The 22835-nt window shown below is 47.6% G+C and overlaps 1 protein-coding gene and 2 long non-coding RNA genes across 7 annotated transcripts; 1 reads left to right on the forward strand and 2 right to left on the reverse strand.

Annotated features, from left to right (window-relative positions):
* The first annotated feature begins 88 nt into the window (after positions 1–88).
* On the forward strand, positions 89–11141 carry NUDT13 (nudix hydrolase 13). 3 transcript variants are annotated; one of them, XM_058028841.1, is made up of 9 exons: positions 89–222; positions 5283–5393; positions 6248–6387; positions 6889–6996; positions 7348–7454; positions 8286–8411; positions 8625–8736; positions 9885–10039; positions 10593–11141. In XM_058028841.1, the coding sequence occupies exons 2-9, from the start codon at positions 5311–5313 to the stop codon at positions 10785–10787; spliced, it is 1026 nt and encodes a 341-aa protein (XP_057884824.1). In that variant the 5' UTR covers positions 89–222; positions 5283–5310; the 3' UTR covers positions 10788–11141. The 3 variants fall into 3 exon arrangements, with proteins under 3 accessions (XP_057884824.1, XP_057884823.1, XP_057884825.1); XM_058028840.1 differs by lacking the exon at positions 89–222 and adding an exon at positions 3416–4006; XM_058028842.1 differs by lacking the exons at positions 89–222; positions 6248–6387 and having other exon boundaries at positions 5312–5393.
* A 2031-nt stretch (positions 11142–13172) lies between these two features.
* LOC131086084 (uncharacterized) lies at positions 13173–16190 on the reverse strand. 2 transcript variants are annotated; one of them, XR_009114722.1, is made up of 3 exons: positions 16066–16190; positions 15514–15613; positions 13173–14287 (listed from the first exon to the last, which is right to left on the reverse strand). It is a non-coding gene; the product is annotated as an uncharacterized LOC131086084 (long non-coding RNA). The 2 variants fall into 2 exon arrangements; XR_009114721.1 differs by having other exon boundaries at positions 13173–14290.
* A 638-nt stretch (positions 16191–16828) lies between these two features.
* LOC131086083 (uncharacterized) lies at positions 16829–20994 on the reverse strand. Of its 2 annotated transcripts, XR_009114719.1 has the most exons (5): positions 20877–20994; positions 19963–20080; positions 18488–18613; positions 17822–17903; positions 16829–17302 (listed from the first exon to the last, which is right to left on the reverse strand). It is a non-coding gene; the product is annotated as an uncharacterized LOC131086083 (long non-coding RNA). The 2 variants fall into 2 exon arrangements; XR_009114720.1 differs by lacking the exons at positions 16829–17302; positions 17822–17903; positions 18488–18613 and adding an exon at positions 18620–18888.
* Positions 20995–22835: the final 1841 nt, after the last annotated feature.

The following is a 22835-nucleotide window of genomic DNA, read 5'->3' on the forward strand; positions in this document are numbered from 1 at the left end:
GCGAGCTGGGAACAGCCCCCGAGTCAAGGCCGGTGGGAAGCATGGAGCCGGAGCGGTGTTTTTGGAGTAAAAGTTGCCAGAAAGGCCCAGAACGCCGGTCCCGTACCTTGCTGCCAGGGCAGCTGGGCTCAGCACTAGGGAATCAGTCCGGGATCATTGAGGCCAGCCTGGGCGGTGCTGCAGCGCTCTGAACCCTCTCAGGTGCTTTAAAAAGCTGCTTGGGTGAGTTTTGCTCGGAGAGATCCATGCTGCCTGCTCTTTACTTTCTAGGGTTTCCTAAATAAACTGGTTGTTTGCTCATTCCAGCCATTCCGTTGGAATCAGGGACATTCCCTAGCGTTTTTGCCCATCTCTTTAGGTGAGGGTTTCAAGGCAAGGATCACATCCTCACTAGCGCAGCCAGCTTGCCATCTTTGCTCTTTCAATTGGTGCTCACTCCCAGCTGGAAATCTTTCACAACAACAACAGAGAGCTGGCAAAGGCACAGCAGGGCCAAACCCCCCCTCTAACACACATTGTTATCAGGGTGACTGCCCTAAAACCACCTCGTCCAGAAGAGGGACCTGGAGGCTGCAGCTGAGATTTCTCCCTGTACCCAGACTGTCACCTCAGCTCCCACCCGAAGGGACAAAGCCTTGGGTGTTTTGTCCCATTTTAGGGGGTGCAGGAGACACAAACAAGGGCATGAGGTCAATGTATTTGTTTCTTGTCCAGCTGCGGACACAGATGTGTCCACACAGCTGACAGCAGAGCAGGAAGAAGGCCAGTTTTTAGTGGAACTATCCAGCAAAAAATAAGCCTTCCCTTCCTCTCATTCTGGTCGCCTTCCAACAGAAATACAACTCCTACAACTAGCAGGAAACTCTGGAAAGTTATCCAAGCTGAGGCATCCAGTTAAAGCCCTGTTATCCAGAGAGTCCCTAACATCTAGCCAGAGATTTAACAGCAGCTTCTAGAGATTTGGCAAAACCTCACACGCTGCAGAGGCACAGGCAGACTTCTTCAAGCGAGGTCTGCTGCTTTCTCATCCTCTTTTGCACTCTCCAGATATTTTTAGGAAGTGAGGCAGGCAGTGGGGGACACCAACAAGTCCATCAGGAGGGGGCTGAAGGCTCCAGCTCGTTAGATTTGATTAATGAGGTTGCTGAGTCACATTTATATCAATCCACATTAACTCAAAAGGCCCAGCTGATTAAAAGGTCCGTCATATACATGACAGACATGATTCTAACTTCAGAGAAAAGCCAGATCTTGGGTGGTTTGCATCTAAAATGTAATGATGGGGGGAAGGTTACTCATTGGCTTTCCCTTTAAAGAAGTGGTTTGTCTTTCCCTAAGCTTATCCTAAAAAAAGGATTTTTTTTCTCTTTCCAAAAAGTTCCTTGAGGCTTGACCACAAGTTTTTGATGTGAATTTGCTGGTTCCATGTATTTAAGGCAATTAACAGTTGTTTTACAAGGGCCAGCTGTTAGCAATTCTAATGCTTATTTCTGCTTATTGGGGGCAACTGGAGAGGCACAAAAGAGAAAGGAAAAGCAAGATTAGTAGTATAACCATTATTAGCCTGGAATTACATTTTCCAGCTGCTTTTATGGCTTGGAAAAATCTTTTACCAACTCTTAACCTCAATATGAGTATATTTTACAATAGAAAATTGAAGAAAAAAAATATATATTTTAGATATAATAGATTTAAGATTAGATATAATAAATTTAATAAAAATAATAATTATGCAACACAGGACCAAAGATTTACCTTGATTTTGTCCATGTAAGAGATGATGTTCCCTGGGTCCTCTTTGCCTGCTCCTTTGGTTTGCTCTTACTGCATCAGGAGAGTTTCTGGGATTCATTTCCTCTGGGGCCCTGCCAAAGCTGAAATTGGTAAGCTACACAAAGCTGTCAGAGATGCATTTTTGTGTCCAGGCCCTCACTTCACTCCCAGGATTGCTCCCAGCACAGGGTACAATGTCTGCAAGGGACTGATATAAACAGTTTACAGATGCAACTTGCTCAGCCTGGAGCCCCAAAAATGCTTACAAAGAAACAACTCAAGTGCCAAAACAACAGCTGGCATTTATGCTCTTTGAATTAAGTGAATAAATGACAAGCCAGCCTCTGTTTTGAAATCATGCCCCTTGCTGACATGCTGCAGAAGTACCTAACAGGGTATTTGAGGTGTGAACCCTGGAAGAGGAGGCACAAGGGATCTCTCACAGAGGGCTTGGCTTGCCCCAGGTCGGACCAGCAGCAGTGCAGACTCTTTTCTCATTACTTATCTTCCTGAGGCACAGGGCTAGGTGGGCATGGTTGGGCTGATCCAAGCCGTGAGGGTTTGAGCTCACCTAACAAAGAGAAGCCAGAGCACTGCCCTGCCCTGCTGCCCTGGCTTTTAGTCCTTCCTGTGACAGGGAGCACTCACCAACACCTGGCTGCTCTGTGCTGAACCAGCTGGAAAGGCTGGCCCCAAATTTGATGTCCCAAGCATCTCCCCCAGCTGCTTCCCTCTAAAGCCAGCTCCTCTTGCAAGATCCATATCTGGGGGCATTTAGGGTCAGTAAATCTGTTAGTTTGTTTTAACAGCAGGGTGGATACTTCCCTTAGAGATTATATTTCAATCCTTTATCTTATTAAGGGAAGATGTGTTTTGTCCATTAATCCAATTAGCTTGCTGGAATAATAAGACTGGGCTTGCTCTGTTTCAGGAAGCATAAAAATAGCAGTCAAGCATAATTAAAGCTAAACTTGTGAGTAACTCTGGTAACGAGAGCACTATTTCCCTGGATATTCTGTTTATTATTTTTACAAGCCATGCTCTCAGATTACATGACGTGAATTCTCAATTAGAACAGCTCAATTCATGACCAAAAAGCAACAGGCTGCCCTGAAAACATTTACTTTTTGTATGTTTATAAAATTCTCTGTGCTAAATATAGTCAGGTAGGCTCCAACCCAGAATCATGTTTTCAATACTTGAGAGGAATCTGTTGGATTGCAAAGGAAGGAAAGTGATTTGTCATTATTGTGACGTGCCCTGGCACAGGGTGCTCTCTGATCAGAGCTGTTAAATCCAGCTGTGGGTATTTGGGTGCTCGAGCACTGAACAGCTCCAGCCTTTGGATATATCCAGCTGTCGGAATCTGAAATGCAAGGAACTCTCAAAACTTTGAGCCTGTAAACCAAAGTTAAAATGAAACACAGGATTTGATCTGAGACCTTGGAAAAAACTTCCAAACTTAAGTGCTAAAAGCAAAAATGTAGATTTATAGTTTAAACAAAAAAACATTAAGCTAAGTAAAAAAAAGTTTGGAGTTGTAAAGTTTAAGGTACAAAAAACACCCTACAAAAATAAACAAAAGAATTAAAATACAATATTATAAGTTTATCATTAATATAATTAACTAAAACATAACATAATTAACTTTAAAAGCTTACACTGAAACATAAATGCATTAAAAATATTTAAAGGTTAAGTAAAAAAACATAAATATCCTTGTTAACAATATTTTAGCAATATTTTATCCTTATTAATGATATTTTATCCTTAAAAAGTCTTATAACTAAAAATCTTGTACCTTTCTAAACCATACCATAACAACATAAACCGAACTCACCCTTCCTACCTATATAAAAATTTTTAAAAAATAAACTACATCATCAAAAATAACTCCAAAAGTCCCATCTCAAATTCCTTCCAAAATCAAAATTTGGAAATAAAGGATCTCAAATGATGCCCCGTGTGATTTTTGGCATCTTTTCCTATTCGAGGACGTGTGGTCCTTTACTTTAAACAACGCTTCCGTGCTGGGGATACAAAACCCAGAGAGGCTTGGGGTGGGGGGGAAAAGGAGGAGAAAAGAGAAAGTAAGGAACAGGAACACGCTGCAGCGCGCACAGAACTACAATTCCCAGCGCTCCCGGTGCGGGAAGAGCGGCTGGAGCGCAGCGGAAGGGCCGGCCGGGCTCTGCCGCTGACCGGGGCCGGCGCTGCTTCCGCACACGGCGCAGTGAGTGAGGGACGCGTGGGCAAGGGCGGCCCGACCCCGCTCCTGCCTCCTGGGGTTCTCCAAAGCTCGGGGATCTCTGGAGGTGCAGGCTTTGCTGTCTGGGAGTTTTCATGGTCCCAGCCAAAGCCTGGCGCGGTGGTTGCTGGAGAGGAAGGGGTTAAGCGCCTGTCGCGCTCGGGTTGGGGCACAAAGCTCTTCCTTCCCTTTGTCCCAGCCGGGGACAGCGCTCCCGCTCGTTCCGGAGCAAAGGCGGCGCTCCGGTTCAGCGCCGGGAAGTTTGCACGGCGGTTGCTGCGAGACCCGGGCGTGGAGAGCGACACACACACACAGGGCTGTCACCCCACCCAACCCTCTGTGACACGGTCTGTGTGGCAGCCACCGTCCTCGCAGGTGTCAGCACCAGCGTGCCCAGCTCCCACTGCTCCCCGTGGCTTCCCGAAGGGATTGTCCCAGTCCGGGCGATCTGGGGCGGAGATGTCCAGAGCCACGAGGCAAAGTCTGCACGTGTAAATAGGAGCCTGTGCTGAGGCACCTCTCAGGCTGCCATCACTGACCTGTGCTGAAGGAAGAGCTCTCAGACTCTTCCTGGCACTGCCTGAGTGTCTGTAACAAAGTAAACGTGACTTGATCCATGACGGGGTTTGTGTTCTATGGCTGCAGAGTGCAATGTTCTCAGTGACCACCAGGGATTGTGCACCACAGTTCGCTTCTGTCTCGGGTCTCTGGCTATTTTTGACATCCTGAAGCCGAGGTCAGGCTTTCAGCCTGGGCTGAAAACGTGCTGTGATTCTTTGGCACAAAAAGCATTCGTAGCTGGAGATGATCCCACTCAGCTGCAACTGCTGTCCCCTGTCTAGCTCAGGGAATTCTCTTGCACAGCTGATATTTTGTCTTTCACTCTCTCCTGGCATCAGCGCCTTTCCCACAGATCCACTGTGTGCTGCAATAGGATGTGTGGTTGGATCGAGGCCATTACAACTGTGTAGGAAACCAGCAAGAGCAGCCACCTTATCTGCCCTTTTCCCCAGGGACACAGGATTTGGGAGAGGAAGGTCTAATCTAGTCTTAAAAGCAAGTTCTGGAAGAGCTGTGTACACTCAGAGATGGAAACAAACTGAGGTATCTTGAAGTGGAGTTTGAAGTGTGACTGAAGTGATCATTTTAGAAAGCAGATTCTGCAGATGCTGTGAGAGGGAGATTTACCTGGTTATTGCACCTCTTAAATCAAACCTAACCTTGCAGGGCTGCTGCATTACATTTTATGCTCTTTTTTTAGGCAGAGACACCAGCTGTAGGTGTTGGTTATGGCTGCAGTGTATCAAGCACTGCACAGGAGAGTTTCCTCCCTTGCCTGCAGGTTGCACTCCACCTATGTGAGAAAAATGAGGTAAGTTCTCATCTGATTCCAGAGTACTGGAGGCCAGAACGTGGCACAAGCAGCCCTACCTCACCCTGACCTGGGGGTTAATCCTTTACCAGTTCAGCCATCACACACATATAAATGCTTTGTGAGCTCTGTGAAGGGTAATGGCCAAGCCCTCTGGGCTCCCTTCACCACTGGTAGGAACTGTTTCTCTCAGGCTGAAGCTCTGTTAATGATTGCCTGTCCTGCCTAGAGGGCTCCTACAATACAAGGAAGACTTGAAGTGATGCTGCTCACCTCTTTTTAAATACTGCTCCAAACAGCCTGCAAGGAGAATATGCTGACATCCTTTTCCCAATGATTTTTTTTCCTAACTCAGCTCCAGTCAGCTGTGCCCTAAGACTTGGTTTTTACCCCTCACATCAGTGTGACAGGTACAACATAACACATGTAGTCTGATGGGAACCAGATTCAACAGCAGAAGTGCTCAGCAAAACAGCATTTGGAGCCATCCAAATTCACAGAATATTCCAAGCTGGGAGGGATTGGGTGTGTAAAGGGAAGATCAAGGTTTCCTGCAGCCTTTACAGCAGACCTTTTGGATTGAGAGACTGGGTTGCTGATCTTTTGCATGTCCAGACTTGAGGGTACTCATGTGGTAGGTAAGAACTGCAGTATTTTCTGCCACACAAACTTCACTAGAGGCTGCAGTCCACCAAAGAGTAACTCAGCTGTCAAAACTCTCCAAGCACATGGAGTACCATAAATCTGATCTGTCCATTCAGCCCCCCCTGCTCTGTGCAAAATAAAGGCCTCCAAATAAGCAAGAATCTCAACATGATCTTCAATTCATCTTCCCAATCATTTTCTCACTGCAGATACTTAAATCAGTTAAAGGAAGATGACAGCCTTTGTAGACAAGCTCAGACCTCAGGAACTTTCTACCTCTTTCACAATCTCTCCCCCTTCCTGCAGAAAGTTGGGAAGAAATATTTGGTACCACAGCTCAGTGCAGCAGGTAAGAAAGAAATCAGTGCATCCAGAAAGAAACAGCTGGTGGATCACACAGCTGAAATGAAACAGAGACACACACATGGTATCAACCTGATCTGTTCTGAGGTGATCAGGTTTAAACATTTGGAACTGTGCCTTTTGAAGAGAAAGGGCTGGCAGGAAAACAAACAAGGCCTTACTGACAAATGTCTTTTGGTTGTAATGTAGGAAAAGTTTTCTTTGAGAGAAAGCTATTGGCTGGTGCAGGACAAAAGCAATGGACAACTGCTTCCCAGGCATTACAACATTGGGACCTTTAGCCTGACATGATCTAAACTTCCTACAGCTTAGGAGCAAAGCCAGATTTTAGGTTTCTTCCTGTGTGGGATCACTGGTCTGGTCCCCTTTCCCACGTGGGCATTCTGCTTTGAGCCAAGATTGCCTGTGCCTTGAAGATCCAGAGAGCAAATCCAGAGATGCTTTTGCTTTCATCACAGCTTTCTCTTCCCCTTTCCCTGCTGTTCAGAGACGAGACAGATTCTGGGGAAGCTGCAGGAGGCCGAGCAGTGGATGGAGAAGTCGGTGCTGATCGGATGTTCGGACGAGCACAGGCCGCACTTCGCGCTGGATTTAGGTTGGGATGGCTCCTCTTCCTCTTTTTGTTTGATGCACTGGGATCAAACAAATCCCTAATCCTTGGGAGGACCTGTCCTGCCAAGGAGGGCTGGGTTGGGTCTCTGTAGGGGCTCTTGTGAGCGTGGCAGGTCATGGGCTGCAACTGCTGCTCCTATGCCTGTGTGTGTTAGGAAAGGTGGGCTGGGGGAGGCACATTTGGGAATTCTTCCCCTGATGTGGTTCACTTCCATGGGAACTCCCAGAAACTGTATATTGGAACAGCAAAGGGCATAAAATTGGAATAATAGCAATAATAGCTGAAATTTATGAGATCAAATTTTCTTTTTTTCTTTTCCTATACCTCGAACAGGAGCCTTGGATAAATCAGTCATTGAGGCAGAACTGCAGGGATCATTTACTGACCTACGGAAAGCTCTCTTTGTCGTGGACAGGAAGGATTCTCCTTTGCTGGCTTCAGTATTGGACTGGGCTTTTTACTTTAGGGAGCTCTAGTCTCTAACATCAACCCTTGTCCTCATCTCCCACATTGTTTTATGGTCTAATATTGTAGAAGTACCCGCTGTACACTTTCAGGGACTTAGGTACAGACACACTATAAATTACAACAGTTTTCCCAAATTTGTAGTCCCAAAAGGAAGATACAAGGGAAACAGAAAAGTGACTTTAAAATGACTGCAGTAATTTATGCCATTTAGCTGAAATGTGCTAAATCACAGCAATCCCAGTTTGTCCTCAGCTCAACAACTATCAGGCAAACTGGGAATCACAAACAAACTTACACATCTTCTCTGAGAGCTGCTCTTTTAAACCCTCTCCCTTATAAGCTGGTGCCCTGTGTTTGGAAGGCCTAAGAAAAGGCCTGTGTGTGAAAATCAGCTGTCCTGACCCATAAGAAGAAATAACTCGTGTTTCCTTTCCTGCTCTATAATGTTTGTGATGCCTGGACTATTTTTCAAGAAGATATTCAGGGCTGGAGACTCTTTAAAATAGTTCAGCTCCCAACACAACTCCCATTATGTCCCAATAAACAACAGCTCTTGTCCACCTCCCCCAAACATACTCAAATTCAGAAGCAGCAAACATGGATTGCAGAATTTGCCACTTTCAAAGGACTGCCCATACTTCATTCACCTTTCAGAGGCTTCCAAAGATAATCAGAGTTTATCCCCATGACTGCACACCAAGTATTATTCAGGGAGACTGCTCTGAATTATTTCTTCCCCCTAGGTATATATATATGTGTATATATATATATATAAGTGAGTTTGTGCTCCTCTGTGTTGGCAGGCCCAGTCCCTCCTGCGGTGGCACGATTCCCACCAGTACTGCAGCAGAACTGGGCAGCCCACTGAGAAGAACCCAGCTGGCAGCAAACGTGTCTGCCACGCCAGTGGAGTCACTTACTACCCTCAGGTGAGCCCTGGCAGCACAGGGCAGGGGCACAGGGACAGGAGGGCAGCGCTGCTGGCTCACCCCTGGGGGGAGCAGGAAGAGGGATCTGTGCCTAGCTGGGTACTTTGTCTTTAGTGGTCAGCCAGCGACTCTCAACCAGCCAGGAAAAGCAAAAATTTGCACTTACTTTTTTTTTGTCTGAAGCCCTTGTTTTGCTTTGGGTGCACGTGGCAGGTGTCTCCAGTGGTCATCACCCTGGTGTCTGATGGGAGCCGCTGCCTCCTGGCCCGACAGCCCTCGTTTCCCCCGGGGATGTTCACAGCTCTGTCAGGCTTCTGTGACATGGGTGAGTGCTTCTGATCCAGCACAGTGGCCCTGGGCACGTGGGGTGTGGGGACATCTGCTGGGATAAATCACACGGGACTCCATGTTCTTCATGGAGGAAAAAGCCCATTCTTTAGTCACATAACTTATTTTTATACAGTTTTACAGACCTCATGTGTGACTCTAATTGGTCAGTAGTTTTCTTGCCAATTACTTTATTGGTAACTAAAAAGTTGTTACCCTCACTCAAACCACCGGTGTGTATGTGCAGGAAAAGTTGTTTGTGAGAGATAGAAAAATGAAAACTATCTAACAGTGTAAAAACAGTCTATACAAGTGCAAGTTGTCTTTCACCCAGTGATAGATTGTTATGCTAACAAACTGCTCACACCAGCATTGCTTTCACGTGGGAACTTGCAAAATGCTGGCTTTGACAAGGCCAGCCAGTGATCCCAGGAGAGCAGGCTGGATTCTATGAAGCCTTTCTTTATGATTTTTCTACCTTTCTGCAAGAGACATCAGCCATAAACCCTATTCACAGAGGAGGATGGACACACAGGTGATCTGTGTCCCCATCCCCAGATGCATTCAAGGCCAAGCTTGAGCAGCCTTTGAGCAGCCTGGTCTAGCAGAAGTGTCCATGCTGATAGTACGGGGTTGGAATTAAATGATCCTTAAAATCCCCCCTTTGGACCCAAACCAGTGTGTGATTCTGTAATAGCTGGGAAAAAACCACAACATTATATCTAAATAGATCAGTGTTTGCATGCAGACAGAACGTACCTGAAAGGAATGGGAATTAGGTGTCTAGCAGTTCTTCTAGTCCCTGATAGCAAACATAAGCTTTAAATTTGCTGGGTTATAACCCCTGATCCTTTTAAAATCCATTTTGCTTAGAAGAAAAACTACAGACCTCTCATTACAGGAGGGAAAATGGCTTAAAATAGAATTGTTCTGTCCACCATCTGTATGTAGATGGGGCCAAAAATGTCTCTGGTGCCTGTGTTTATCAGAGGTTGATGAATTTAATGGAGCATCCCGCCAGCAAGTGTTTCCAGGACAGCACAGCTGCAGCTCCTGCGGGTGGGAATGAGCGTGTCCTGCGTTTCCCTCACCACGGTTCGCTGCCCTGAGGCCGGGCCGTCCTTGCCTAACTGCGGTTGCTTCTAGGCGAGAACGTGGAGGAGGCAGTGCGGCGAGAAGTGGCCGAAGAGGTGGGGCTGGAGGTGGAGTCGCTCCGCTACTCGGCGTCCCAGCACTGGCCCTTCCCCAGCAGCTCCTTAATGATTGCCTGCCACGCCCTGGTGGGAGCGCAGCGGGCGGAGGTGAGCGCCTCGGGCTCCCCGAGCTATTCCTCTGCCTGCCTCAGGCAGCAAAGCTTCCTTCAGCCCACAGAATTTAGTTAGGAGAGCACCAAACCCTCCGTAAATGCAACTTTCCATTGGCTTTTTCTGCAAGTGCAGAAGAAACTTTGGAACAATCCCATCATCTCCTGTTGCAAGGTGCCAGATTTCACTCAGGTCACTGTGTACACAAGCCCAGAGCCCAACAGCCCTGGATTTTTCCCTCTGAACTTTGCAGAGGAGGTTCCCTCACACATTTGCCAGAGAACACTCAGATTCCACCACGTTAATTACTGTGCTCAGCCACTTGGCTTTGCCACGACTGAGCAGGGTTGGTTTGTGGCTTCCCTAAGGAAGGCAGCACAACAAAGTACTGGTGGATAGAAATATCCTTCCCTGGACTGGCATCAGTGCCTAATTCAGGCATGAATGTAGCACTCTGGGCATTCCAGAATGGGATCTCTGTGGAGGCAAGTTACCACTGCCCACATTCAAAGCTGATTTAAGGAGCTGGTGCCCTCTGAATTCTTTCCAGATCAGTCTGGACACCCTGGAGCTGGAGGAAGCCCGTTGGTTTGGCCTGGAGGAAATTGTGGAGGGTCTCAAGAGGGAGCCCAGCTCTTCCAAGCAAGATGATGGCAGTTTTTTACCCTGGTTCCCTCCCAAACAGGCCATTGCTCACCAGCTGATCCGTGAGTGGCTTCAGCAGCAGAGTGCCCAGACAGCTTAGGCAGGGCTTTATCCACTCTGTGATTCCAGAACTGTCAAAGCTCCACAGAAAAGATTCCAAAGCTCCTGGAGGCAAGGGCTCTGTCACAGCGAGGGCAGCACTCAAGACACACTGACCTACAAAGGTCTCTGAACTGGTCTGACAGGCCCATGTACAGTGGATCACCTCTGAGATCCCATGGTTTGAAGTAAATGTACAATAAAATTCTTAGTTCCAAAGCATCCAACTTGTTGTGACCAGCTGTCACTGACCCCAAGGCACCAATGCCCCATTTTCATCCATTTTTTCTGTCTTGGGTGGACATTGAATGCACCCTTTTTCTCAGAACAAAAATAAAGGGAGAGTGGCACTTTCCAGTGTCTCTGTTTATATGGATCTGGGAGAGCTGTCAGAAACCAGATGGAAAGCCACTGCCTGTTTGCTCTCCTTCTCTCTCTTCCCATTCAATCTTCTGTTTTCATATAAAATATCCTTTTTTTTTTTTTTGTAAATGTTAAATGGGCTTCTATATTTTCCTCACTGGTAAGACAGTTTCTTCTGTCCCAAGAAAGACAAGAAAGAGAGAACAGAGCTATCTGGTGGTGGAGAGGGGAAGAGCAAGACTGCACATAAGCATTTTAGAAGACCACAGCTAATGCAAAGGTGACAGGAACTGCTACGACAAGAACTGCACTTAGAACAGAGAAAAATCTTCAAAGGATCAGGGCCTCTTACCCTGAGGCCAAAGTCTGAGCCTTGCCTGGAGAGCTGGTCTGATTTCACTGATGAAATAGGGCCACCTCTCTGGAAGGAGAACAACAAGGGAACCACCTGGACAAGGAAAGTGAAAGAGACACTTTGGTGAAAGGATGTTTGATCTGCTGCTGACTCGGGCTGACAGTCCCTTCTGCCTACTTGGTCAGAGCTCAGACGCCAAGACTGCAAAGCCAGGTGCCTGAAGGGGACAGGGATGTGTCCCTGACTGCCACCACTGCGATTCACTGCAGGTGAGCAGTGGTAAAAATCTGCAGTCCTGACACCTGAGCAACAAGTATAAAAACAAGTCTTTCACACCTTTGAGACACACTGTGTTTGCTTAGGTTACTTTTACTTCGGGAGGTTGGGAGGGGATTCCTTCAGGCCATGGTGGTATCTACAAACACCCTTCCTGGTATTTTAGCTGCCAGTGAGAGAAAAAGTCTTTTCAATCTACTCAAATAGGGGATTTTTTGGTAGAGCTAGAACACCTACAAGATAATAATCACATCACATCTTTGGAAAAGCATTACATTTTAAACTGTTTTATAAAATCCTCAGACCCTGCAGACCCTTTTGACTTAGTTATGAAACAACATTGGTGGCCTCCATTCATGATGTTAAGCTAGCAGGAGTGATGATAGGCAGTACCCAGCCCTGAGCAGGACAGAAAAATGAGGTGAGGGACATTGTCCTCACTTGCATTTGCCTCAGAAATCTGTCTGAAGCCTGAAGAACATTCACTGTAGTCAAGACAGGACATGCTCCATAAAGGCAAGTGACCTAGAAAAAGGAACAGGCAATCCCTGACAGAGGCTTCCTCACCAAAACACAGCAGGGCTTTCCCATGGAAAAGGTACCAGGCAGGCAGAAGGGCACAGAGCAACAACATATTTCTCTCAAGAATGCATCCCTTAACTGAATCCTCTTTGGCAACACTTGGCTTGTATAAATCACTGAGACTCCTCTGCTTTTAGGGATTTACAGCAAGAGCCAGCACTGAAAAGCTGCCAGCTGGGGCATTACAGCCCAACTGCTCACAGGTATTGCCAGTCAGCAGGATATGGAATGATAGCACTCATCTGATCAATCAGATGTAACTTTTTGACTAGCAGGTTGAGAGCAACATTCCACCTGCCTCCCAAAAATAGCAGGGCATAAAACTCATGTTGATCTCTAACAGGTGCCAGCAGAGGATTGAAGTAAGCAAACCTCATGACACAACTTGTTTGATCTCTGACTGCTCATGATGCCTTGAGAAGGCTGAGCTAGAACAGAGGTCAGACAGAGCTAAAGAATAAAGCAGACATTTATTACAGAATCTCCTCCATGGATCCACCTTGGGCAGCACAAGAGCCCACCCAAGGTGAACCAAAATGGGCACAAAATGGACACCCGGTCACGGAGTCTGTCACTTTCATAAGTTCTGCTGCATTTGCATCTTGGAGTTAATTGTGCAATTACAGCTTCAGGTTATAAGTCCCATCCTGCTTGTTTTTCTCTTTTCAATTCATCCTTGTTTATGCTCCTGGGCCCAAAATTTGGATCAATTGTCCTCGGTCCTCAGCTAGAGAAGGAATTGTTTTGTCTCCCTACTCTGTGAAGAAAGCTTACTAACACTTGAAACTCAGAAGCTCAGAACTTGAAGCTCAGAACTACACACCAAAGCAGTACAGAATCTGAAAAATATAAAAGCTAAAACTTAAGGCATGACTCAGAAAAATCTTATCTGGGAACAGTGTGGGTAGAAAATTCACTCACCACATGCTCTCCCATCACCTGGGCTGCTCTGCTGCTGTGTGGAAAGGCCACGCTTTGCTATCCATCACTGTGGATGGCACAAGGTCTGACTTCAGTATTACAGTTCTTACATGAAAAAATTGTTTTACTTTTAAACAAGCTCCAAGACACTGTGGACACACACTGAGCCTGATGTTTGGCCTGAGAGGACATAAGCACTCCAGGGAACACTCTGACAACCTGACCTTGTAAAAGTCATTTGTCAGCAAACCTTTTTGAGGGAACCACGAGCAGCTGATCTCTGGCAGCTGCAGCAGACAGGTTGTCAGAATAACCTGTAAATGCACAGGTACAATCCCTGTGTTCAGTCTCAGGCACGGCTTGAACAAACTGATCTGCCCCAGTCTTCAGCTCCCTAAATCAAAATCTTGCTCTCTTTTCATCCTAGCAGCAGATGGAAAGCTGATATAACATCCTTTCCCACTGCTCCCTGTGCTCAGCTGGAGGTGGCATCCTTTAGCTTGTGCTCTTCAGTGGGTTTACCCATGGAAATACTGCAGAGGGATGCAGAAGATTTACTAGCATGTTAAAAAGAAGGTGAAAACCCAGGAAGGATGACATTTGGGATAGGGACACAAGCAAATTCACACATCATATGATAGTTAAATATGGCTGCTGTGAGTATGCAGCATGGAGGACAGCTAGATTAAACTAGAATATATTCCAAAACTATTTGGCCTTAAAGCTGCAGGTAAGGTTAATAACCCTCACCAAATAAAAAAAAAGGAAATCTGCTCAGAACTAATTTGGATCACCATCCCTGCAGCCATTGGGTATCTCGACTCCTTTTCCCCACCAGCTACAAAGGCTTTCCTGGAAATCTCTCATTTTCTGCTTCCTCCCTGTAACAGTGCTCAAGTGACCTGTGTGATCTCTCTGAATGAACTGAGCTTTCCCTTCACAGCAGCTCTGCTCTTCACTTGCCAGCCTCGTGCCCTTGGCAATTTCCATCTGGCAGCGTTGGCCTGCTGAAGGAGAGGCTCTGTTCCAAACATGCCCACTTTGCAGCAGTGCCCCACGATGGGATGTTCTCCTGCCTGGACTAATCCCTTTGCTTCTCAGCTCCAGCTGCAGCCCACAAACCTGGCAGCTGTTCAGGAGCCTTTGCCATGGCACGGCCCCACCCAGCTGACTGCCAGCCTGGCAGCACAGTGGGCACACATTCCCAGCCCTGGCCGTTGTTTCCATCCCGCTGCAAGGAGCCCAGTTGTTCCCCAGTGTTCCTGCAGGAATCCAGGCCCAGGGGTCTGTGGGGTTTGCAGGGGCTCTCTTGGGGGTACCTGGGGGTGTCTGTGGCATTGGGGAGGGGGCCTGAGCTCTGGGGGTGTCTCTAGGGCTCCTGCTCTTTTCCCCTCATATTTCCCATTCTTTTTCCTCGCATGTTTTGCACCCTTTTCTCCTCACCTTTCTAGAGCTTTCCTGCTTCTTAAACACTACGTTTTCACAATTATGATGTCTCCAATTTTGCACTCTTCCCCTCTTTTCCTTCTGCCCATTCCCCCCCATTTTTGCTGCCTTTTTTCCTGTTTTCTGTATTCCCCCCGTTTTCTGCTGCTTTTTTTCCCCAATTTTTGCCTATTTTTTTCCCCTTCCATTTTTTTCTTCTGCCCTTTTTTTGTCACCTGTTTTTGAGACCTTTGTTTCCACGCATTTTCTACCACATTTTTTGCACGTTTATTTTTTTTTTTTGCTGGCCATTTTTGCCTCTTTTTTTTCCAGCCTTTTTTTGGCCCCACGTTATAAATGCCTCAAAGGAATCAGTGGGGGTTTCTACCAATTTCAACCCTAAAAATAAGGCACAATAGAGATTGCTTGTAAATTTAAACTTAAAGATGATGAAAACTGCAAGTTTGCTCTCATTTCAAACCTATAAAATCCCATCACAAAGAGTGTTGCCTGATCTATTTCAGCAAGAAAATGGGGATTCCCCATCCATTGATAGCCCTGAAATAATGGCCAAGGCAGGGTTTCTTTCCATTGATCCCCTCAGCATTGCAGGTGAATGGGGATTCCCCCAGGTGAAACACAGACAATAAGGGAAAATTAACCAGTTAAACAACTCCAGAATACACTTGGACAGAAATCCATTGAAAGGGAACCACACACCACTTCTCTGCCCTAATTAATTCCATCAGGCTTCCTTCACTGAAAACACTCTCAGAATTAAAAGTGGAGACGCCTGGTGTGTTACCTCAAAGCAGAGGAAGAGGCAGCATGGAAATGCTTCTTCTGCCATGGCAAACTCTCCTGGGAGCACTCCCAGAGCCTTGCAGGGATCCACTGGGAAGCTGCTGAACAAATGGAAAGAGTTGGCATGAGCAGAGCCCCAGAGAAATCCCAGCCCCACTGATGGAAAAGTCAGATTATCCAAGCAGCAACAGCAGCTGGAGTGTTTGCAAAAGAGCAGCTTTGTTCTGAACCCAGCTTAGGAGTTCTCCTCATGCACTAAGGGAGCCCCTCCATCTATTTGGACCTTTTCTATAGCACAGGCCACACAGCAGTTCAGTGTGATCATATTCTTCAACTCAATTATGCTTTAAAGTATCTAAACTTGATCTAGCTACTCATCAGTACAGAATTTTATGTATTTTCAGTGTAAATTACCTTTCCTGGTCAAACATCAACCCTTCCCAAGGTACAAGTACCTCTGTTTTCCAGCACTAACTGCTCATTAGCCTTGTCTCAATTAAAAAAGCCTCTGTTCACCCCATTTTCCCACCACAGATTTGTCTGTGTCTCTCACCTCTCAGCAGTCCAAATTCCTTGAAATTTAGCAGAACCTTCTTCACAGTTCCCAGCTCTTGCTGTCCATCTCTAATCCCTGTCCAACCTGCCAGTGCTCTCCCTGAACTGCTGACAAAGTGAATTACACAACATCAGTGCAGGACAACTCATTAATTGCTGAATGAAAAAGAAATAAAGAGAAATTAAGAAGCTGATTTGGACCCAGCAGGACTTCCCTGTTGGTGTTTGTGTATCAAGAATTTCTATCTATTTTATTGCAAATTTAACTTGTTGAAACTAAAGTAGTCATATTTATAATAGATTTTTCATTCCACATGAAAGCAACATGCTGCATGCCTTCCAGCCACATTTTCACTGAAAAAACCCCAAACTGCTCAGCCTGGGCTCACATCATGCCAGCAGTAGCTGTATATCAACATTCAGCAATAATGGAATTCATTCAGAAAACGAACAGTTACAAAAATACTTTTACTCCAAGAACTGAGGAAGTTATGCAGATCTTCAAAAAATTCAGTAATCACGTTGTATTTTTGATTTTATTGAAATAAAATTCAAAAATACTTCTGGCCAATATTTACACATTTGATCCAATTACTCTTCCTGCAGTGTGGTATTTCCCCACCTGCCCCTGAAGGCAGCAGCATTTTCAGAACAAGAACTGCTCCCCAGATATTGAACCCACTCAATGGGTAAAAGGACATTTTAGAAACGTGGCAAATTGGAGCACTGAATGGTAAAATGGGAGAGGGGTTTTGTAATAAAAGAAAACATCATTTGAGTCATGCATTCAACATAATTTTCCAGTTTTCTGGAATTGTGCTAGCGCTGGGAAAATCTCATTTCCACCCAAGACAGTGTGCAAACAGAAGCTTTTGCAGGTGAATTCACTCTGCTGGAGTGACACATAATGAACAGAATGCTCCAAATTCAAACCTTTGGCCTCTTCTCCCCCATCCTGCTCGTGTGTGTGTGCTCCATCTCCCAAGCAGCCATGTCTGGTGCCAAGGCTCTCCCTGCCTTGCTCAGCTGCCAGTGAGCTCTGTGCTCTCAGGTAAATTCACCCCCAGGCTCTGTAAAATGCTCGAGGTGGGTCCTGCCAGGCCAGCCTGGGCACTGTAGGACTCGAGCAGCTTTGCCACCAGGTTCATGTCCACATCCAGGGCTGCCAGCTCAGCAGCCTCAGCTCCACAGTCAGGGCCAGCACTCTCACATGGGGCTGCTCCAACAGAACTTGCCTGCAGGGAGTACAAAGAGAAAGCTTTATCAAATTGCAGGAGCAGATTTAAGGGGAAAAAAAGGGTAAACCACAGGAGAAAAGAAACAGCAATTGTGCAACCAACAAAGTCCAGTACACTCCTGAGTCCTGACAGACAGGAATTCAGACACCAAATGCACATGCCAGCTGAAAATCACCACTGTCCATTACCCAGATTAGGTTCCAAGAGAAGGACACAAAGTGTTGCTGAGTCCTGGCTCAGCTTCCTATGGGAGAAAACTACTACAGGAACTCACAAGTGAAGCTGCAGCTGCTTGCCCTACTACTAAAAACAGGGAAATGTGTCTAAGCCTCTGAAAAGATGGGCAAATTCCAAGCTTAGGTAAGTTTCAGTTTATAAAAAATGTATGATGGTGCAGGTCCAGCACACTTTGCTTGCACGTGGGAAGGTTCCAATCCCATTACTCAGAATGGCCACTTGCAGCACATTTCCTGTTTGGAAATTACTGCTGCAAATCAGAGCCCAAGGCACACTCACCCCTCTATGTGGCTGCTGAAACTTTTCCCAGCGTTGGTCTTTGCCATCTGCACTTGGAACTCAATATAGCAAAGGGCCAGTCCTGTATTGGAAGTATATTAAACGATATTAACCTAAGAATCTCAATAAACTTGTCCAATTTTATAACCTTCAAATAACTACTCAATTTATGTCCAATTTATTAACTTCAAAGAAGTAGTCAAAAGCATCTTTAAAAAAAAACCTCACAGAATCTCACCAAAACCCCCAGAAACCACAAAAACCACACACATGAAAATTACACTTGCATGGGCCCAGATGGGTCTATGGTGTTATGTATCGATCTTGAAGAATATTGAATTCTAGAGGGGTGGAAATGAAATGTAAACCAGTGAAATCAGTCACACCTCACACAATCACACACAGGGGTTTTCTTCACTCAAGTGTATTTCTCCCCTTGCTTTAGATGAATAAATCAATCCCCAGATCTTGCTTTTTCCGTTTTAATTTCCAAAATAAATTCCTTTCAAAGGGGAACAAACTGCACATTTAAACACATTACTTCATTTCACACAGAGATAAGGATTCAAGCTCTGGCCCCACTGCAACTCCTCACACAAGTTCAAGGGTTAAAATGTGTTTTCCCTGGAACCTTTAAAAGCCACAGACACTGAAATACTCACAGACCTTGAAATAATCCTTCTCCTTCAAGCTCCTGAGGAATCTCTCCCACAGAGGACCTCTTAACACGTTTCCCTTGGCATCAGGAGCCACTTTGCTGCTCTTGGAGCACAACATTTGAAAGCCATGAGCCTGCAGACAAAAGATGCAAGAACAAGAGGTTCTCAAGGTGGGACAGACTTTGCTCACATTTCTCTGGACAAGCAGGCAACCTCCAGACAAGGACCCATTCCCTGCACAGGCATGAGCCAAGGCCAAAATGCCCCAGGAATCATTCCCAGCTTCATGCCCAGCTCGCAGGCTCTGTACTGAGGATGAGCTGGGGCGGGCAGGGTGTATCCACTGCGTCTGTCTGGAACAAACTGCTGCTGCACCAGCTGTGCATACAAACACCGAGTGAAAGTCACCTGCAACAGCCAGAGCAGAAACAAACACTCCCTGCAGCGGGACTGGGCTGGGGACAGCCAGCAAACTCCCTCCAGGTCACCAGAGTGCCTTTGAGGGCACCCATATTACAGGCAGTGCCTGAGACTGCATTCAAAATACATCTTAGAAAGATTTTTCTGATAAATTGCTTTTCAGGCTATACAACGCGTGTTCCAAATTGAAATCCCCAAGCAAATATAAACTTCAGTCATTCTAAATACATTAGGAAAAATCCTTGATAGTCTGGAAAATCCCCATTTGAACTGCAAGACGTTTCATCAAATATATCTTGTTTCCTTAACAACAATAACACCACGTTTCTCTTCAACTAGAGAAGTGCTTCAGGAGAATCAAGATATCCTAACTGCTTCAGAACATCACAGGCATTAAAAAGCAGCATTTCAGGTGCTACAGGCGACCTCTGCTGGTTCCTGATCCTAAGAAAACGTTCTCAACCCCCTCACTCTGTCTGCTCCCTCAAACAATAAGAAAGTATGAGCCTGATACTCCAGGTACACACTTTCAACCCATTTTGGTGTTGTGTTCCAGCCCTTTTTAGAATCTTGGAGTAGGGGAAAATAATTAAACAAATTTCTGCTAATGACCAAATAAATTATTTCCATTTTAATTCATTCCATTAGCAGCCATCTATATCCAGGTGAAGGTGTCTGCTCATTATTTCACCTGTACTAGACAAAACCGGGTCCTTACAGAGCCAGCAACACTCCAGCCCTGAGCATTCCCTACCTAGAGGGACACTTCTGAATCCATGTCTGCTGGGGATTTTTTAAAATTCATAAACTCACAGAAAGTCTAAGGTTAGAAGGGACCTTAAAGATCAACACCTGGTTCCAACACCCTTGCCACAGCCAGGCACACCTTCCACTAGCCCAGGCTGCTCCAATCCCCATACAACCTGCCCTTGGACACGTCCAACGTGTCTGGGATGGGGAAACACCTCCAAGGATGGACAATGGTAAGAAAGGACCTTCAGAGCACAGGCACTGCCCCTTGGCAGCCCTCCCACTAAAGCAGCTCAGCAGCACCCGCCTTACCTGGCTGCCAGCCCCGGCAACTCCCTGCTCATCTCCCGCAGCAGCTACACAATGAACCACTCATCCTCCACGTTATCCCCGAACTCCGCGGTGCCGCCCAAGTGCGCCGGGATCTCGCCTGCACGGGGCACAGAGAGGAGAGGCGGCTCAGCAACGCCGTGCCCAGCAACAGATTGTCCACACGGGCTGCGGAGTCTCCCTCACTGCGGATATCCCAGACCCTGCTGACAGAATCTTGTGTCCTGTGCTCGGGGACGGTCCCGCTGCAGCAGGGAGGTGGCACCAGATGCCTCACTGGGTTAACCCGTGCTGTGACACCGAGAGTCGGGGAAGCCGCCGGGTCCCCCTCACACGCCGTCAGCTCCCGGCCGCCGGTCTCTCCTCCAAACATCCCGATTCTCGCCGCCGTGTGCCCATCACATGGCCTCGGTTCTCCCTCACTCGTTCCTGGTTCCAGCCCGCCGGGTCCCCCTCACAGGCTCCGGGCTCCCGGCCACCGGGTCTTCCTCACACCGCACAGCTCCCCCTCACACACTGCCGGTTCCCGGACGCCGGATTACCCTCAAAAGATTCCGGTTCCGGCCGCCAGGTGTCCCTCACACTCTCCCGATTCGCCCTCACAAGCTCCCGGTTCCCGGCCGCCGGTTCCTTCAAACGATTGCGATTCTCCCTCACATGCCCTCGGTTCCCGGCCGCTGGGTCCCCCTCACACGCTCCCGGGTTCCCCTTCAGATGCTCCTCGATTACGGCCTCCAGGTCCTTCTCAGACACACCGCTTTCCCCTCACACGCTCCCGGTTCCCCGCCGCCGGATCCCCCTCACTCTCTCACCGTTCCCGGCCGCCGGCTCCTCCTCCCAGTCCCCCGGCTCCGGGCGCTCCTCCCGCCGCGCCTCCCGGCCCGCTCCCGACTCACCGCGGCCCGGCACGTACCGCAGGCGGAACGGCTGCCGCTGCCACACGCAGGCGGCCAGGAGCGGGGCCAAGCGCACCAGGGCCAGCTCAGCGCAGCGCCGCAGCAGCGCCTCGCCGCCCGGGCCCGCCGCCGCCGCCGCGAACAGGCGGGAGCGCACCGCGTCCTCGGGCAGCGCCGGCCGCCGCAGCGCCTCCATCGCGCCGGGGCCCAAAGCGCTCCGCCCCCGGGGAGGAGCGGCGCGATGGCTGCGGCGGGGCGGCGGCGCTGAGGATGATATCGCGATACGCGCGGAAACCGGTGCAGCCGTGAGTGGCCGCCGCTGCCCCGGTGCCCGGCGCGGCCCCGAGCCCAGCGCGGTCCCGGTCGCGATCCCCCGGCCCCGCTCCCGGGCCTGCCGCCCGCGCTGCCCGAGCACCGAGCAGGGCCCCGGGACGGCCCGGTCACCCCCTGTCCCCTATGGGAGATTATTCCCGGCATTCCTGAGCACCGGTCCCGGCCGGACACCGGTGGGACAGAACGCGATTAAATAAGAGCCTGTAACTGGCTCTTATCCCCTGACCCAAGAGTTGGGTCAGTTCTGACTTACTCGGCTCCTTTACTCTTGTTGTATTTAATTTTATTCAGTGTAATTAATCAACAGGGATAACGGCGTCCTCTCTGCTTTTAGGGAGCTGTACCTCAATTCGCAGCATCTTAGGTTTAAGTTCAACTGATTTTGATCCAGCTATTGGTATAGGGTCAAATTGCCAAGTCCAAGAGACTTGAATATAGTTTTGAGGCAGAAAACGTCTGGGCTTGTTGGCAATTTTCTGACCAGGTAGAGCCAGGGCCTGGCCAGAGCCCAGTCCCTCAGTGGGAGGGTCTCCCTCACATACCTCAAAAACAAATCTCTCAATAATAGCAGCTGTGAGATGCCCCAAGCACAGCAAACTGCTGGAGTGCTCCTGTGAGAATACCTGGGGCTGTGTCTGATTGCCACAGAGCAGGAGCAGCCTTGCCCTCAGCAGGTCACAGCCCTGTCCCATCAGGATGTGGCACAAAAGGGTCGGGAAAGACCACAGGACCTCAGCTCAGATGAGGCTTTTGACAGAGCCCAGAGATCTCATCCTGGAACTCTGAAAACACAGGAAAACCGTGAGACAGCCCTGGGTCAGGGCACAGCAACCCTGCTGGAACAAGAGAAGGGACTAAAGGCTGAGCAGGCAGTGCAAGGAACGTCTGAAGACAGCCTGTTTGTCATAGACATCTTTTGTGAAAAATCCTTTCTTTAGGATTTTTCTCCCTTCTGAGAAGCTGTGGCCTCAGCAACAAATGTAAACAATGGTTACTTGCTGCTGTGGAATGTAACAGGTGGATTCGTGATTGGTCTCCTGTGGATGTTTGGATTTACTGATCACTCACAGCAGAGCTGGTCTTGCTTTCTGCCTGCACACAGAACTTTGTTATTCATTCCTTTTCTATTCTTAGCTTAGCTAGCTTCGGAGAACTTTTCTCTCTATTCTTTTTAGTGTAGAAATAATGTAATATATCTCATAAAATAATAAATCAAGCCTTCTGAACATGGATTCAACGTCCTCATCTCACTCTTCACCCTGCAACCCTTGCAAGCCCTGTAACACCTGTTCAAAGAGATGCACCTGCAGCTGCAGAACAAAACAGAGAGATCCCAAAGTGACACCATGTCTTGTAGATAGTCACACAAAGATATGTCAAAGTTCATGAAAAGCCAGCTATAAATAAGGTAATAATACCTTATGAATAGTGTGTGTTATAAAAATGAGTGAATTCACATGATGGAACCAATACATCAGCAGTGACTGTCTCAGGAACTGGAGACAATATTCTTCCAGCATTCCTGTATCCATACAATGAAACACTGAACAGCTTACAATGGATAACAGCCATAATGTAGAACAACCACCCACTCTCCAGTGTTATCTGTGGGAGATAAACCAGAAG

The sequence above is a fragment of the Melospiza georgiana genome, chromosome 8 (assembly GCF_028018845.1).
Source record: "Melospiza georgiana isolate bMelGeo1 chromosome 8, bMelGeo1.pri, whole genome shotgun sequence".
Lineage (NCBI taxonomy): Eukaryota > Metazoa > Chordata > Aves > Passeriformes > Passerellidae > Melospiza > Melospiza georgiana.